The sequence below is a fragment of the Mus musculus genome, chromosome 9, assembly GCF_000001635.26.
Source record: "Mus musculus strain C57BL/6J chromosome 9, GRCm38.p6 C57BL/6J".
Taxonomy (NCBI): domain Eukaryota; kingdom Metazoa; phylum Chordata; class Mammalia; order Rodentia; family Muridae; genus Mus; species Mus musculus.
Genome location: NC_000075.6, coordinates 86,741,270 through 86,758,873, shown reverse-complemented (window position 1 = coordinate 86,758,873; position 17,604 = coordinate 86,741,270). Strand labels below are relative to the sequence as shown.

The window sequence follows — 17,604 nt, the reverse complement described above, 5'->3', positions numbered from 1 at the left end:
ATATGAGATGAGGTGGAGCATAGTTGGTTTATTATATGCAACTGTGGTGATAACCTCTAAAATCAAATCATGTATTAATTATGCTGGCCCTCTTGGAAAAATTAGAAATGCAAGAAGAAAAAGGAGGGGGGGGAGGGGAGGGGAGGAAGAAGAAAAAAAACAAAACAAAAAACCCCATTCTTTCCTTAACTTGCTTTTGTTGGGTATTTTATCACAATAATAGGACAAGCACCTGATACAGCAGCTATACATGTGTACCACCCCAAAGAAAATGGGTCCTCTCTTCAATATGAGTTCCTCTTCTACTGAAAGCAATGGTTAAATGCCTTTCAATGAGACAAGTGTTAAGGGCAATACATTTCCATTAAATATAAGTTAATTGATCATTTTCTAAAATCTTTTAAAGCATATATACAAACACAGTAAGTGATACTTTTTATTCTTTAGTTTTATTGAATTATTTTTTAACAACCCACATTATGAAAGAACGCCACACGTTTTGAGGACCATTTACAGAGTCATTATGATACCCAGTGAAGATGCTCCTTTGCATACTAATCAAGACTGTAACAGAAAGCAAAAATAGAAAACAACATTATTTCTTAATTTTGTGGTCTTTATTAGGACACATCTAAAAGAAAAAAAGGTTTTACCCTGGCAATGAATTGAGTGTGGGAAAATATGTGGCCTTAGAAATTTCCAGAAAGAGTAGACCAAAGATTGGGCCTTTGATTACTTAAATGTTAGGGTGTAGTTGATTATATCATCAAAACCATTTAAGCAGAATGCCCTGACTTAACCCCTTTTTATAGCCGTTGTCCATAGTCGTGTTTATTCATGAGGTGCATCCTGAATGCCTGTTGTGCATTTTGCTCTAGGACGGTACACAGTAACTGCTTAGTACTACTTGGGAGGCAGAGCAAGGATGTCCCCTTGGTCCCTTATGAGAGCCATCAGAACCTTCTTTGGTATCTCAGGGTTGGGGGTAGGTGGGTTCTCTTATGAAAAAAAAAAAGACTTCAAAATGCCTTACTTAAAAAATATAGCACCTCACGGCAGAAAGTACAACACAAAAGGGCATGGCTTTCGCCAGAGGATGGTAGCTTGTGAAATGGCTTCTCTCTATGCCTTGAAAACTTCGTATTTTAAGAATGTAAAACTTGAGACCTTAGAGTGTCTCAGCTTTCAGTATCTGTAAACTTGGTTCGTTACATAGAACAAAGTGTTTCTCCAAATTCTAGATGGACCCAGCTGGTGTTGAAAGACCCACAACGTGAGGACCCCCCCCCCCATGTTCTGACTCAGGAGAGGCGACACCCCAAAATCACCCACAAGAAACGGTCTTGCTGCAAACTGCAAGAGGATTTTTATTCAAGAGCGCTCTTGGGCCCACGGTCATACACCACGCAGGGGTAGAGGACCGTGGGGCCCCGAGTAGCTGAGTAAGGGGGTATTTAAAGGAAGAAACCACAACTCAAGGAGGTGGGAAAGGCGTTGTTGGAACATACCAAAAATACCAGTTAAGAGTCACAAGGAAGTGCAAAGTCACAAGTGTCACAAGGAATACCTGGTGATTGTGTGGGTTATTTCTCAAGACAGTTTCTAAGAGCCCCTAACAATAGCACCTTTGCATAGTGGGTTCCAGCAATGGTCAGGGTGGGTCAGGGTGACTTTCTTTGAATGAATACTCCTAGAACCCAGGAAGTGGGTGGGTGGAGGGATGTTGCTATCTGTTTTATGATTAGCATACCTTGGAGCATTGAGTCACAAAGACCACATTCCCAAGCCTGGGCCTAAAGGCCTAGAATTTTGTTTTTACGTTTTACTTTTTCAGTGTTGGGTTTTTAAAGCCATAGTTACGAGTTTTGTTTATGCAGCTCACTAGTATATTTGATTTGTAATTTTTATATGTTTTGATCTATAGTTCTTGAAATGAGTTTCTCAGTACCAAGAGAAGACACATATAAACACTGAAGGCAAGAATGAAATAGCATTTCATCACATTGCAAACTAAACCTCCTGTCTCCCCTGATTCTAACGGTGTTACTGTGAATCTTCCTATTTTCCATAGAGGTTGAACATAGAACTACATCCTCCTAGGTTCTTCCTAGAGTAGGACTCAAGAGCTAGTCCATTGAGAAGTCACATCACAGTTCTGGTTTGATGTTTTAAAGAGTGTCTGGTATTCCAAAAGGCCCAAGTAAACAAATGGTTTCCCCCAAAACGAAACTTATCACCATATAAAGAATATATACTTGTCGCTGAAGTGCCATCTAGTTTCAGTATCTGTAACTAACATTTTAACTGTGCAAAAGTAACCTAACTTTGATAAAGGACGTCTGTAAAAAAAACGCTGTAAAAACCACTGTTAGTCCAAGCCTATGCATAGCTCATGAGTGGTCTCTCAATGAGAGCTGGCTTTCTCTGGGATTCAAGATGTGCATGAAGCTCGCTTCAGTTTTCCCTCAGCCGTAAGCACAGTTGGCAGCGTTTCCGTGGATCCAGAGGCAAATCTGGGCGTACTTGAGCGGAGTGATGCGCACAGCCACGTTATAGTCCTTCTGAACTCCGTGCACATCCACCCACTGGTGGCCCGAGTAGACCGCGACGATCTTGCGCTTCCAATTTTTTTGGCCTGGTTCTTTGAGCCTCAGGTAGATCCCCGAGCCTGTGGAGCCTGCCTCAGCATCGCAATACTGATACAGGAGGTCATTGGATTCCTCAGAAACGCTGCAAAACCGATACACCAACTGTTCATCCCTGTCGTTGTCAAATCCAGAGAAGTGGATCCGGCCTCCCGGCAGCTTGGTGATGGTGGGGCTGACTCCCAGCTCCATGTGCTGTTGCTTGTGTGCGCGCTTCAGCTCCAGGAGCGCGTAGTCGTAGTCCAAGGCCAGGCCCCCATTCTCTCCCCTCACCCAGCCTTTGGGAATGTGGGTGCTCTTGACGCGGGTCCATTGGAAGGAAGGCCTTCCTTGGGTGACTCTTGGACCACGCCTGGATTTTTTCCCCGGTCTTTGGGTGGTGCTCTCCCGAAGATGCGCCTGACTTTGACCAGCACTCTCTGCTTCTCTCCGGCTCCTTTTGGAACCTCTGCGTTTCTTGCGACCTCCTTTGTTTCTCATCTTCAGCACTCCCACCCTCAGCTTTTTACTGCCTTTGACATAGTCCTTCCCATCGTGGACACAGTGGGCAGCTGTGAGCACATGGTTGGGGGAAACGAGGGTACCGCTGCAGCCGGTGGATAGCTTCACTGCTGTATTAAAAGGGAAATTGGTCGCGAACCTTTTGTCTAAGATGCTGAACCTGCTGTCCGTACCATACACCTGCCTCCTTCTCCTAGGGTGTGCTCCTTTTACGCTGCTGTTCCGAGTGGGTTCCAGGACCAGACCTTGAACTTTCACCCTGGTTAAGGTTCGGGTGCCATTCTCGAAGATGGTCTCATAGGATAGGGACTCTTCCAACTGGGAAAGGCTGGGAGCCGGGAGCTCTTCCTGACATTCGATGCCACACACTGTGGCCTTCACCACCCCAGCATCCGCCTGGAACGTGGGGCTGGCAAGATGGATAGTGTTCTCACTCACAACCTGGGGTATTCTGCTCAAGTGCCACGTGAAGTCTAGTTCTGTTTCCGACCCATCAGAGAGGGCCCATCCAGGGATTAAAATTACCAACCAGAGTAACGTATTTTCCATCTTGTTCTTCTATTTTGCCCTCTAAAAAACAAAAAAAGGGAAAGAAAGAGTGGTTTTAAGTATTTTAAATGTTACTTACGCCTTTATGCCTTAGGTCCTGAGTGTATCTGCCTTAGACTTCCTGAACATTAAATCTACGTAGACCCATAACAGACGTCCAAAATCAGTAAGGTGTTTCTCACCCAACTTTCTCCCTATCACCTGTATCTCTCCCTCCTCCCCTCGCCACCTGCCTTCCCAGACAGCCCCATCTGCGACAGAGAGTGGGCTCCTGTTTGGAAGTCTCAATCCCCCCACCCCCCAGCTTCTCTGCGTGTTCACTGCTCCACTGCTGATAAGTAGAGACAGAAGCCAAGCCGACATCCTGCGGTTCTTCCTGTGTGCTTAGCTCTTTAGAAATGGGACTACAATGTCTTCAAGTCTAAGATGTAAATGACTGTCAGAGTTTGGAAGCATGCGTTGGAGTTCACAACGTCCCTCAGCCAGGGTTTGCAGGAGGAGCTGGTGTGGAGATGTGTATCAAGTAATATTGTGAAGCAGCAGAGAGATTAAAAACAGGTGAGTTCTTCTGCTTGCCACCTGCTCTGATTTCATATATATAACATACATAAATACAAAACAACATACATGCATACCACACAGACACACAACATACACAAACTTGCACACACCATACCACTCACACACACACATGCACACCACAACACACACACAGCACACACCAAACACCACACACACACACACCACACCCATACATACCACACACACATGCGCACCACACACACACCACTGCACATACATACCACACATACCAGAGAGAGAGAGGCAGAGAGACAGAGAGACAGAGACAGAGACAGAGAAGCTGGATAGGAGCTAGAGAGTAAGCCTGGGGTTGTTTGTACTCCTATTACTTTTTTTTTAAGGTTTTTTTTTTTCCATTTTTTATTAGGTATTTAACTCATTTACATTTCCAATGCTATACCAAAAGTCCCCCATATCCACCCACCCCCACTCCCCTGTCCACCCACTCCCCCTTTTTGGCCCTGGTGTTCCCCTGTACTGGGGCATATAAAGTTTGCAAGTCCAATGGGCCTCTCTTCCCAGTGATGGCCGACTAGGCCATCTTTTGATATATATGCAGCTAGAGTCAAGAGCTCCGGGGTACTGGTTAGTTCATAATGTTGTTCCACCTATAGGGTTGCAGATCCCTTTAGCTCCTTGGCTACTTTCTCTAGCTCCTCCATTGGGGGCCCTGTGATCCATCCAATAGCTGACTGTGAGCATCCACTTCTGTGTTTGCTAGGCCCCGGCATAGTCTCACAAGAGACAGCTACATCTGGGTCCTTTCAATAAACTCCTATTACTTTTTGAGACACTTGGTCACCTAGGCTGGCTGTGATCTTTGATCCTCCTCTCTGAGCCTCCTCAGTAGCTGGGACTTTGTCACCAAGCCTTCCCCTTCCTTTGATTATTTTTTTCTTTAAGCTATCTTTTATTTATTCATTGACAATTTCATACAAATATACAATGTAACTTAACCTGACCTGCCACTAAAGAGCCTCCCACTTCCCCAACACCTCACCCTCACACCTTGATGGTGTTGGTTTTATTTTTGTAACCACTAAGACCAAACAGTGCTATCTGCGGGGACTTTGGCTATTCTTGCTGCCTGATCTTTTGTGGCTCCTGTACCGGTGACCACAGCTGCAGTAAGTTCCCTCTCATTTTTGTACAGACTCCTTCGACATAAAAAGAAAAGACACAGTACACCTGATGCTGAAAGTATGTTTTCAAACTAAAGTTTTGCGTGGAACCACTTATATAAGGAGCCATTCACAGTGAGATTCTATATGAGAATTAGTTTACAAGTTAGGGAAGCGCAGTGGGTGGTTCCTGGCTCACAGCTTGAGGAATGTGGTTGTCATACACTATGGTCTCTTTCCATCGTGGCTCTCATCACATAAGCTATTCTGATGTCAGATATAGTTAAGGTTGCCCATATGTGATAGGAAATATGACGCCTCTCTATTGCTTGCATTGTTTCCTCTTGTCCAGGTGGGCAGTCGTGTAAGCATGGAAATGCACACACTTAGTAGGGCTGAGGTTCACATGCTTGGGCCATTCCGTGAAGCTCAGTTTTGAACCTCTCTGTTATGTGTGACCTAACATTCAGGACATTTGTAACTTGTACTTTAAAATACAAGGTTTAGCAAATGATTTTTACTTGGTACAAATCAGAGACTCCCCTGGAGCTGAAGTTACAAGTGTTTTGTTTGTTTGTTTGTTTGTCCCTCTCTCAATGTGTTATTGAGAACTAAACCAGGGGCTGGAGGGGGGAGTTGTTTGTTTGTTTGTTCTTGTTTTTGAGACAGGGTTTCTCTGTAACCACCCTGGCTGTCCTGGAACTTGCTCAGTAAATCACATTGGCCTTGAACTCACAGAGATCTGCCTGCCTCTGCCTCTGCCTCTGCCTCTGCCTCTGCCTCTGCCTCTGCCTCTGCCTCTGCCTCTGCCTCTGCCTCTGCCTCTGCCTCTGCCTCTGCCTCTGCCTCTGCCTCTGCCTCTGCCTCTGCCTCTGCCTCTGCCTCTGCCTCTCTGCCTCTGCCTCCCTAGTCCTGGGATTAAAGACATACACCACCACTGTCCAGCTGAGGACCTTGTCCTTAGCAAAATTTCAGTTCAGTCTAGAGAAGTTTTTGTTTGTTTTTGAGTTATTATTTTTTTGTTTTGGTTTGTGTGCTTGTTTGTTTGAGGCAAGGTCTCACTATGTAGCCCTGGCTGGCCTAGAACTTGTTTTGTAAACCAGACTAGCCTCAAACTCAAAGAGATCTGCCTGCCTCTGCTTCCCCATGCTGGGACTAAAGGCATGTACCACCATGCTCAGTTCACTGAAGAGACTGGGATTACAAACATGTTCCATCAGACCTAACTACAAATTTCTACAAAGTTGCTTTTTAAAGTAAGCCCTTGACAACAACTCTCCATTATGTGCTTGCTTATACAGCAAAGACTGAAAGTCACCAACTAGCCACACCAAGACACACGCAATCTTTGCATATTGACATGTGATTATCTACGCAGTGATAAGCAAGTAGCACTCATTCTTCGGTAAAATCCAGGCTAACTGTCCATCCATCCTTGGAATGGTTTTCCTACTGGCTTTTCCAGTGCTTTTATTCTTACAACATTTAAGCTAGTTGGAGATGACTGAGATGGAATGTAAATCCAGTGATGACTGACAAGATGGATTTTACCACACCAATTACAAACTCAGACATCAAGCTTCTTGTACCCTATGGCTCCCATCCAGACTTTTAAGAGTGGCTTATGAGAATTCAATTGGTTTCAAGTATAACTTACTGGCTTTTGTTCCTCACACTGACTTTTAGCTGAGCCAAAGGTCACAGCCAATACTTTTGGAATTTTCAAAACCATGCTGCTTTTGTTTGAAGAGTGCATTGCTTTGGAATCAAATCCAGTGTTCTTGCCTGCTGGAGCAAGTCACAAACCTTTCTCCACTCCTTACCAAAAAATCGCAAACTGATTATCAAAGCCTCCCTCATACCTCCTGCTAGAGTGTCTCCTAGAGGCCCTAGAGAGATGATGGTTCAATAGTTAGGAGCGAGTGTGATGGTTCAATAGTTAGGAGCGAGTGTTGCTCTTACAGAGGACCTAGGTCAAGTTCCCAGCACTCACAAGGTGGACCACAACCATCTATAACCCTTTTTCCAGGGGATCCAAAACCCTCTTCTGACTTCCTCAGTTACCAGACTTGCATATGGTACACATACAGGCAAAACACTCATAGGCATAAAACAAATGAAATAAACTGAAAGGAATTAGAAGCCCTCATGCAAGGGCTGTGGGGTTCCTCAGATAACTGTGCTTTAGCCAGACTTCCAGATGCCTTAGAGACTCAGGGAAGTTGAATGACACTGGAGCAGCCAGGGCCGTGGGCATCATCTCTTCAGGGATGATTGCTTAGCTGGACTCCAGATAGCTTCTACTTCATCTTTGTGTATAAAATAAATCTAATTCTGACTCTACTTTGGTACCATTAGCAGCCACTAACATCAAATGGCTTCAATTTAATAAAGAAGAAACTCAGCTTATCTATACTTACATAATGTAAGTAGTGTTAAATGTCTGAAACATCCAATTCAATCAATTTTGTACATGTTTATTATAATAGTGAAGTGATAGTCCATGTGCAGGAGGCTTGTACGAACGCCTCCTGCATCCAACATCACGAATCATGTGCTGGCATCATTTTTTTCCAGCCCTGTTGGAAGCATCTCTACAGTGCACCCTCTGGAGTAAAAGCCATGCCCATGTCTATCCTTGGCCATGAACAAGGGCAGAGCCTTGTAACATGACCTCCAAATCACAATAATAAAAGGGCCTTTGCTTTAGTTAGCCCATCTAATTTGGTCTGTAATTTAAAATTGGACAGATGTCTAGGAACACTTCCATTTGGAAGATCTAAGTTTTCCTTATGGTAAAATGTCAAGGGAAATGATAGTTCTGACGGATGGAGCAACCCACAAGCCCAGTGGCTAGGGCTACATACACCCATCTTTCACAGCACCCAACTCGCTAACCTAGGAATCATGGACCCGGTTGGCAAGGCAGCACTTTCCCATGTCTGTGCCCACACCTTCCTTTTCCCTGTCTCTTATTGTGTTAGTGATACAATGCTGTCAGTGTCCAGGTGGTTGCTTGGATTGTGGCTTCAGAATCCAGGTGTGGGTAATAAAAGTGAGATTGCAATTTATTGCCCTTCGTGGATCCACAGTTGGTCTTGGGTTGGATTCTACAGACAGGTACAGCAGAAAGGAATTAGGTAAAGACCTAATGCCTCTTGATGTACCTAGTTCTCTAATAAAGATGGCCACACATCGTTACAAGAGATGACTTACTATTTCCACCACTTATTACCTGTTGTTCTTAGAAGTGGGAAGCTGGAGGTAGTGTTTAGAATTTTTGTGTATCTAGACCAACATAGTGGGCGTAAGTTCAGGTCAGGAATTGTCCACCTTTCCTCCTATTTGGCAGATGAACTTAAGATAGCTCATTACCTCTCTGGGTTTCATTTTCTTCAAGTGCACGGTGGTAACCATAGCAAGCTCTGCTTTATAGTGAACTAAGTTCATTTTAGAACTAAATGAGGTAGGTGATGTGTGTGGAAAGGGTTATCACCCATATCAGAGCATGGTAAACAAATGATAAATTCTATTTAAAAAAGTATTATTCTACTCTAAAATTAACTATGGGCCAAAGTTAAAGGACACATAGTTTCTTTCTTTTGAGACAAAGTCTCATAGGGCCCAGGCTGGCCTCAAAACTGAGGGAGGGTGAACTTGAACTGCTGTTACTCCTTCCTCTGCCTTCTGAGTTGTAGGATCATGTGTCACCATACTGGGTTCATTTAGGTGCCAAGGGTCAAACCCAGGGCTTCATTATGCTAGGCTAGTGCTCTGCCAACTGTTCCCTAGCTCCAAAAACACATGGTTCCTAAAGAGTTTATTTTGCAAATTCCTTTATTTCCTAATAGTTTCCAGTTGACTTGCAAATTCCCTTAATTTTGTTATATTTCTTCAAGGATGGCCAAATGAATGTTTTTCTAGTTGCTCATTCCCATGAATATCTGTGGCTTTGCAGTATATTTTTTCTTATCCCTATTAAACTTAAGTGTGATTAGATATTACCTACCCAATGTAAAGCAAGGAGGCTGGCCTCATTCACAAACATATCATGGAAAATTCTTGCGCACCTGGCCACCAAACATTTTTTTTTTTTCTAATGTAAGGGCCTATTTAGTCAGATCAGTGACACTGTAGGTCACCTTACCAAGTATGTCTGGGCACACAAGTGAATGCATAATCACTTAAAAAAAAAGAACCTTGATTGTCCATTTTGAACCTTTAATGATCCCTGCCCTTCTCAATACTACGGCCTGCTTTTATACACACACTCAAGTGTGAGGGCATGCCCACATTTCCTCTTCTGCTTTTATCCTTCGCCTGTGTGGTAAGGATTGAGATACCAGGAACCACTGAGGCCTGGCCTGGGAACTCTGAATAACGACAGACAGGAGAGATGCCTGGGCCAAGGGTCGCAGGGGAAGCACAAGAGCATCACTGGTAGTAATGAGCTATAAAGATGATTCAGGAAAGTGGGACGCAGTCTGCACAATACCTCTACAAACGTGCATGGTCATCTTGAGTTTGGCAAGATGCAGAGCAGACTCATGGCTGCTGTAATGGAGTTTTATTCTAGGCCACTACAAGTCACTTGCAGGTGTCACTGACTGGCTAGAGCACCAAGTGATGCAACATTTACAAGAAGAACATAATGTCACGGCAGTGGGAAAATGACAGTGTCAGTGGTATAACAAAGATGGACGATAGAGACCATCTTTCAGTTCAGTGGCCATAGGGACAGTGGACTTTAAAACCATATCAACTTATGCTCGCCATTTACTAGCAAGGTGATTCTCTTAAGGGTCCCTCATCTTTGCACTTTCCACATCTGTCACAGATGGAGAATGGCATACATGATTTTTGAAGGAATAATACGTGTGTATGTATGTGCACATGTGCACCCATGGGAGCATTCAGCAAATGGCAGCAATTATCATTATTGCCCAATGCCTGAAGTCAAAAAGTGAATGAGCTCTCCCTGAGAGGCAGAAGCAAGAGGCTCACCAGTTCTAGGTTAGCTTGGACTGCATAGTGAGACTGTCTCAGCACAGTATGTACTGGGGGCAAAAGAAAGCTGAGGCAGTGCATGCAGGTAGTCTCAGCTACTAGGGAGGCTAAAGCAGGAGATTCACTGAAGCTCAGAAGCTCCAGGCCAGCCTTGCCAACAGAGACACCATCTCTTCTATGAAAGCAAGAGGAAAACTTTGGTAGGTATTTATAAGGTATAGCCCAAACCTTTTACCAAGTACATTCCCTATGGCACATAGGCACTGGTCTCTGGACGGACCCACATCCTCATCATGAGGACCTGTGTCTATGTCCCTCACATGGTAAGGGAGATGGTGAGAGTGTGACTAAGCTAAAGGTTTTCAGATGAGAAAATTAGCCAAGCTATCAGGTGAATCAACTGCGACCATGGACCTTGTAAAGAGAAGGCAGGATAGAGTTGTGGAGATGGAAGTGGAGACTGAAGTGGGGTGGCTCAGGAGGTAGGTGGTCTACAAAAGATGCCAAGGGTTAGCAAGCAGAAGAACTTAACAGGGACATTTTCCTGCTGATCTTCAGACTTCTAAGCTCCACGCATGTAAGATTAATAATTTTTTGTGAATTTACCTCTGTAAGGTTTGGCTAATTTACTGGAACAGAAATGGGAAGTCAGGAGGTTTGGAAGAAAAGCTCTCATTAAAGTGTTTGCCATGCAAGCACCAGGATCCCAGCGTGGTCCCTAGAACCCACTACAAAAAGCTGAGGATGGGTGCCTGCATATGTGCTCTGCATGCTGGGTAGGTGGAGACCAATCTTGGCCTGATTCTAGAGAGAGATCCTAATTAAAAAATGAGGTGCTCAGCTTCTGGGCTGGCCATGGTGGCACTCACTTTAACCTTAGCACTCAAGAGGTAGGGGCAGATGGGTCTCTGAGAGTTCTGGCAGAGCCGGAGTTACTGAGTGAGACCCCATCTCAGGAGAAAGGAGGAAAGAAAGGAGAGAGAGAGAGAGAGAGGGAGAGGGAGAGGGAGAGGGAGAGGGAGAGGGAGAGGGAGAGGGAGAGGGAGAGGGAGAGGGAGAGGGAGAGGGAGAGGGAGAGGGAGAGGGAGAGGGAGAGGGAGAGGGAGAGGGAGAGAATATCAGAGAAATAAAAAACCAATCACTTGGTGCTTCAGTGATGGCTCAGTGGTTAACAGTGCTTGTTGCTCTTGCAAAAGACCTGGGTTCAGTCTCAGCATCCACATCTGGCAGTTCACAGCTGCCTCTAACTCCAGCTCCAACGAATCTGACTTCCTTTGATGGTCTCTGTAGGCACTTGAACATGTCATAAGTCTCTCTCTCTCTCTCTCTCTCACACACACACACACACACACACACACACACACACACACACAAGTTAGACATACATTTGATAGTTTCTGAGGAACAGCATCCAAGTCTGACCTCTGACCTCTGGTCTACACACACACATGAGCACGCACCAGCAGACACATACATAACCAGCACACACAAACATACTCCCACCACACTAAAAAAGAAATAAGAACTTAATACGTAGATGAAGATGAGAATATAGTTTCTAAAACTGCCTTCCCTGGATGTTTTGAAAGTAGTTGGGAGTATGAAGTTGGGGGGGGTTCATTTCCTAGGTGCTAAACATCAATTATAAAATTTATAAAGATAATAGAATGTTCAATTTTAGATATATAAAACAGAATCTCAGGAAATTTTATGATAGTATTGATTAGTGCCGCTAAAATCAGGAAGCTGAACAGTATAGATGATAATCATTTCTCAGCAAATGAAGTGTTAACTATGCTGAGTACCATCTTAAAGGCCTTTCTTTAAAAAAACAAAAACAAAAACAAACCATAACCTCTGACAGTTCTTCTCAGCTACCGAGTGGTCTCATAAGACCTAAGCTTGCTCTCCAGTTAATCGTGATCAACAAAGAGCACACAAGTGACAAGTGACATCAGTCAGTGAGCTTCAGAAGGCTTCATCTCCAGTCCTGGGAGCAGGTCCTTGCTGGCTATCTATGCCACCACTAGATGGCAAAGCAAGCCTGCCAAGAGCAAGTCTGGGGCTGCATTTCCTCTTACATCATTCGGCTGTGAATCAGAATTGTCCTCGAAGCATGGGAGATGAGGAAAGTGTAACTGGTTCACAATACACTAAAGAGTTGTCGCATATGGAACTTATCACACGTTCAAAACCCACCTCCAGGTCCCATCGCCCATCCTGATGAGCTGAGGACTGATGACGATGTCCACAGCCAGACAAATTTCTGGCAGGTGTTTTTCCCAAAACAGCTCCAGTGCCAGGACCCTCCCACCATGGCCTACAGCACGGCTGAGCCATCCACCCCATGGGCTGTGATTCATTTCAACGCAGAGGAAAGTCGCGAGCCTGCCAAATATTTCCATATGTTTATCAAATACTTTATAATCCATTACTAGGGGTAAGCTCTCCACCAGTTCTACGCTGAGAATCAACAGTTAGAGGGTTCACTGACAATGTGCCAATGGCTATTCAAAATACCGCATACCATAGCACTATTTTCAAATTCAGCTTCAGGACTGGAGACAGAGCAATGTCTGCTTTAAAAGTTTGGCAGTCCTTGAGGGAAAGGAAGATGGTAAAGTTACTCAGATGATTATTTTACAGTAACCCACAACTTCTGTTTCTCATCACAATAAAAACTAAAGCCTCCCTTTCTTTTCTTTTTTTTCCTGCTATTTCTGCAGGATACGTACATCTCAATTTATAAAATGTTTCGCTGTGTGTAAATCAAATTGAGGTGAATGGAACTAAGGTAACCCCAAGGGTGATCCTTCATTTGCTGGCATATGAGGTGCACCGTACATGACTCTTGACTACGCTTTATTTTTTTTTTAAGTTGGATCTTCAGCAAAGAATAGTTAATAAATGCATTATCTTTGGTAGTCACAGTGTATTTCGCTAATCACATATCAGTTTACCTGTAGGGAAATGTAAAATTATAAAATAATGATTTGTAAACTAAGTTGATGTTGGTCTTTCCTAATGTTCCCAATTCAGATTTCCCATCTGTCGTGTCTAAGGTGAAGGAGCTCCAGCATTCCAGAATTCCTGAGTCCGGTGCTTCTATTTAAAATGGATTTGTTGGATATTTGAGAATTGGGCACAGAAAGAAAGGCAGTCTATTCAGTAGAGAAAGTTGACCCACAGTAGCAGCTTCACGTGTGATGAGCCAAGCACATACTGAGGGCTCTCATATTTTAAAATATCTGCAAAAAAAGTGGAAAAGAAATGTACATAGAACTGTCTCACATGAGAGTCTTCTCTAAAATGAAATCCCATGCACCGTTTGATTGGCACTTTCTAGCCTGGCTCTTATTTGGCTAGGATTTTAACATTTTCTCTGCTAAATCATAAACCAGATCTTAAACACAATTCTCCAGTCAGCAAGTTATGACTTTTATAATTCTCTGTACAAATGAACTTGGCGGCGGGGAGGGGGGGATGTCAGAAGCCAGAAAAATTAATAAAGACAGGGAAGAAGAGACTTGATATACCAGACAACATCTTTCTGCATGTGTGTGCACGCCTTGGTTCTTGTGAGTAAATGGAACCCCATGGAAGTCAGAAGACAACCTTGAGTGTGGTCATATGCCAGGCTAACCCCCTAGAAGCTTTCACAGAGTCTCCTATGTTCTCTCCCCATCTGCTATAGGGCACTGGGATTTCAGATGTATTCTATCTCCTCTGGTTTTCTGTGGGTTCTGGGGATCCAAACTCAGGTCTTCATGTGTGTGAGGAAAGCCTTCTATTTGCTGAACCATCTCCTCAGCCCTGAAGAGCGACTTTCCAAATTGAAGATGGTATGGAAGTCAGATCAATCAGGCTTGGGAGTTGCTGCAACTTTCCAAAAATTCTTATTATTATAAAAGGTCTCAAGATCTCACACACCCATACACAGACACAGACACACACACACACAGAAAGACACAGACATATATACACACACGTACACACACATGCATATTTACACATATACTAACACACACTTACATACAGTCAGACACACATACACACACACCAACACACAGATGAGGCAAGAGAAATATTTAATCTCCATGTGCCCTTCACTCAGCTTTGGTAATTCTCAATACTTGGTTATTTTTTCAATCCACTCACCCCTGGCTGGTCCTTTAAAGCAAGCCCAAGATCTCCACTTCATCTCACCTCCTCGTCCCACGGGTCTTCCACTGTTCATTTCGCTACCCAGGCAGAAGGGAGAGGAGAGAGGGCAGGGCGACAGAGAGAGAATGAGGCAGACAGAGGCAGAAAGTACTTCGGCAGCAACTTAGGGAAGAGACAAACCTCTTTCCAGGAAAAGTTTTTACACCTTTTCCAGTGACATCTGTTAATAATCACAAAAATAAAGAGGGTCCCCTCTGGTACTGTTTAAGCAGAAAGCATTCCATTTGTATTCCAATGCAAACATCACTCACTCCTCGGATGTTAACCTTGCAGTGGCCGTTACTCATTCAGAATGGAAGAAGGGTGGTTGATCTCTAAAAAACAGCCAGCCTGTGATCCCTTCTTTAGTGCTTTTCTGTGTTCCTCCTGTGGGTCCTGCCTTGTTCAGGAGTGGTCCAGCCTCTAGGGTGCCCTCCTGTGCAGTGAGTTCATCCTTACCTGAGATGCTTACTGTATCCTCCCGTCCCAGGGGCGCTGCCCAGCAAGGATCCGGGTGGATGCAGACACTGGCTACGGAAGGTGCCAGGAGCCTAGTGGGCAGCAGAGTGCAGGGTCCTCTCAGCGGAGCTTCCCCGAGTCCGGGACCAGGCGAGAGTGGGGCTGCTGCACTGAGTGGCTGGAGATGGGAGGGGAAGGGGCGATGACGCTGACTTAGAGGGGAGGGGTGGGCGGATCCTGCTTACACACCACTGCATCCCTGCTGCACACCGATGGTTAAGAGCTAGAAAAAAACTCTAAATGGGTTCGCAAGAATGTAGGCACCCAGGGCGTGTTTTAACCAATGTTTTAAAAACAAAGCAGCAAAAACAAGAGGAGGAGGAGCGGCCAGCATGCCTAAACCAACTTAATCAGTATTAGCACGAAGGGAGTAAAGGTTATGGTTACCTCCAACCCAAGAGTCTCCATCTAAGGCCAAAGGCAGAGGTGAGGAGCCTACGCTGGGACACTGGGACACCCAGGGAGCAACTTGTGCAGCCTCCTGTGATTCACTTCTGTAGCTTTATTTTGAGCCAAGTTTGGCATACTCCCACTCCGGTCTCCACAGAATTCCCATCACACTCTTTCTGTTCCTTTCTTCTCTCCTCGGGATGGGGCACTCCTTTGGGATGGAGATTGTATGAGGAAAGCATTGTCAGCATTCCTTCTAGGCTCTGCCCTACAGTTACCTGGCAACAGCTAGGTATGACTGACTCAGTAAAAAAAAAAGGGGGGGGCTATTTGCCCCCTCCTTACTTATCCTCTTGCTCTCTTCCCTCTCTGTACCCTTCTCTCAACATTCCCCTCCCACCTCTCTCTCTCTCTCCACGTGTTCATGGCTGGCTTCTCTCCTCCCTTCCACTCCCCTCCCCACCCCTCCCCTCCCCACCCCTCCCCTCCCCACCCCTCCCCTCCCCTCCTCTCTTCTCCTCTCCTTGCCCCCCTTCTCTCTTTCTGTCTCTACTCCCTCCTAAACTCCCTTCCCCCTGCCCAAAATAAACTCTACTCCATACTATATCACACATATACTATATATGTGACTGGTCTCTCAGGGGGAAAGGATGCCTCAGTATAGACCCACAGAGGCACCCCCTTCCACCTCACCATACCTCACTCTACCAAACATATCCTGGTTCTTTCTTTCTTTCCTTTTTATAAAACACAACAAGCTTTACTTTTTCAGCTTTTACTGGGAAGCAGGTCTGGAGCAAAGAAAAGAAACCCCGAGTCCTGTATTTGGAATGTAGTCCAGTGTATGGGGCATTCACGTAAGCATGCCCAAGACTTAAGGTTTCATCCTCAGAGCCTGTGCTCACAACTGCCCCCTGACTAACCTCCATAGCCCCCCAACACAGAGAGAGAGGGGGGGAGGGGGAGAGGGAGAGGGAGAGGAAAATAAAATAAACTACCTCTGTCAGTTCTGACCTTCATAGCACCAAAGAATCAAATAAGTTCACAGGCCTAGTCTATCATGGAACAACTGGTTCTTTGTACTATATTCATTGATTGGTTGGTTGGTTGGTTGGTGGGTTGGTTGGTTATATGAGGAGCACATGTTTGCCATGGTACATGGGTGGAGGCCAGAAGACAACTTGTAGAGAGAGGTTATCTGTTTCATTCTGCAGTGTGGATCTGGGAGACTAGACTCGGGTCTTCAGTCCTGATAATGTGTTTTATGTGTTGAGCATTATCATAGCAACCCACAGCACATGGTTCCTTTATTACTGTTATTTCACTTATTTATTGTCGGGTGTGTATGTTACGTGACTGCCAAGAGGTATGGATGAAGGTCAGAGGATGGTTTCTAGGGATCATGTAGGTCCTAGAGATGGAACTCTGGTTGGTGGCAAGCAGTTTTACCCTCTGAGCCATGTCACAGCCCCGTAAAACTTTGATCTTCAGTGGATTGCTGAATTTCTCAGATTTCTAAGTACTAAACAGGATGAGATCATAACATGTTGTTGCTTCCTGTTCTCTTAGCATTGTCTTTAAGAGATTGACCCACACTGTTCAAATCCATTGGTAATTTTTATCTAGATTCACGCCGTTAGTTCTGAAGTAATTAGATTATAAAATGGTATGATTCTTTAAATCGTCGCTATGCTTTGTGGCGCTTGGCGCAGGTGCTAATTGTTGAACTGAACATGCTTCTTAGTTAAATGTAGAGTAGGAAAGTGTCTTAGTTAGGGTTTCCATTGCTATGAAGAGACACCATGACCAAGGCAACTCTTATAAAGGACAACATTTAATTGGGGCTGGCTTATAGACTCAGAGATTCAGTCGATTATCATCGTGGTAGGAAGCATGACAGCATCCAGGCAGGTATGGTGCTGGAAAGGAACCTGAAGGTTCTATATCTTGTTGCAAAGGGAACCAGGAGAAGACTGACGGTCTCCAGGCAGCTAGGAAGAGGGTCCCAGAGCCCACCCCCACAGTGATACACTTCCTCCAACAAGGCCACACCTCCTAATAGTGCCATTCCTCAGACCAAGCATATT

The 17,604-nt window shown here is 44.7% G+C and overlaps 1 protein-coding gene across 4 annotated transcripts; it reads right to left on the bottom strand.

Annotated features, from left to right (window-relative positions):
• Positions 1–430: 430 nt before the first annotated feature.
• Prss35 (protease, serine 35) lies at positions 431–15,634 on the bottom strand. 4 transcript variants are annotated; one of them, XM_006511170.4, is made up of 3 exons: positions 15,515–15,634; positions 15,068–15,350; positions 431–3,716 (listed from the first exon to the last, which is right to left on the bottom strand). In XM_006511170.4, exon 3 carries the CDS (start codon positions 3,693–3,695, stop codon positions 2,466–2,468), a length of 1,230 nt encoding a protein of 409 aa, XP_006511233.1. In that variant the 5' UTR covers positions 3,696–3,716; positions 15,068–15,350; positions 15,515–15,634; the 3' UTR covers positions 431–2,465. The 4 variants fall into 4 exon arrangements, with proteins under 4 accessions (XP_006511233.1, XP_006511234.1, XP_006511235.1 ...); XM_006511171.4 differs by having other exon boundaries at positions 15,068–15,245; XM_006511172.4 differs by lacking the exon at positions 15,515–15,634 and adding an exon at positions 14,564–14,646 and having other exon boundaries at positions 15,068–15,403.
• Between the last annotated feature and the right edge of the window lie 1,970 nt (positions 15,635–17,604).

Excerpts from the sequence above, each read along its gene's own strand:
- Prss35 (XM_006511170.4), bottom strand. The coding sequence starts at position 3,695 with ATGGAAAATACGTTACTCTGGTTGGTAATTTTAATCCCTGGATGGGCC.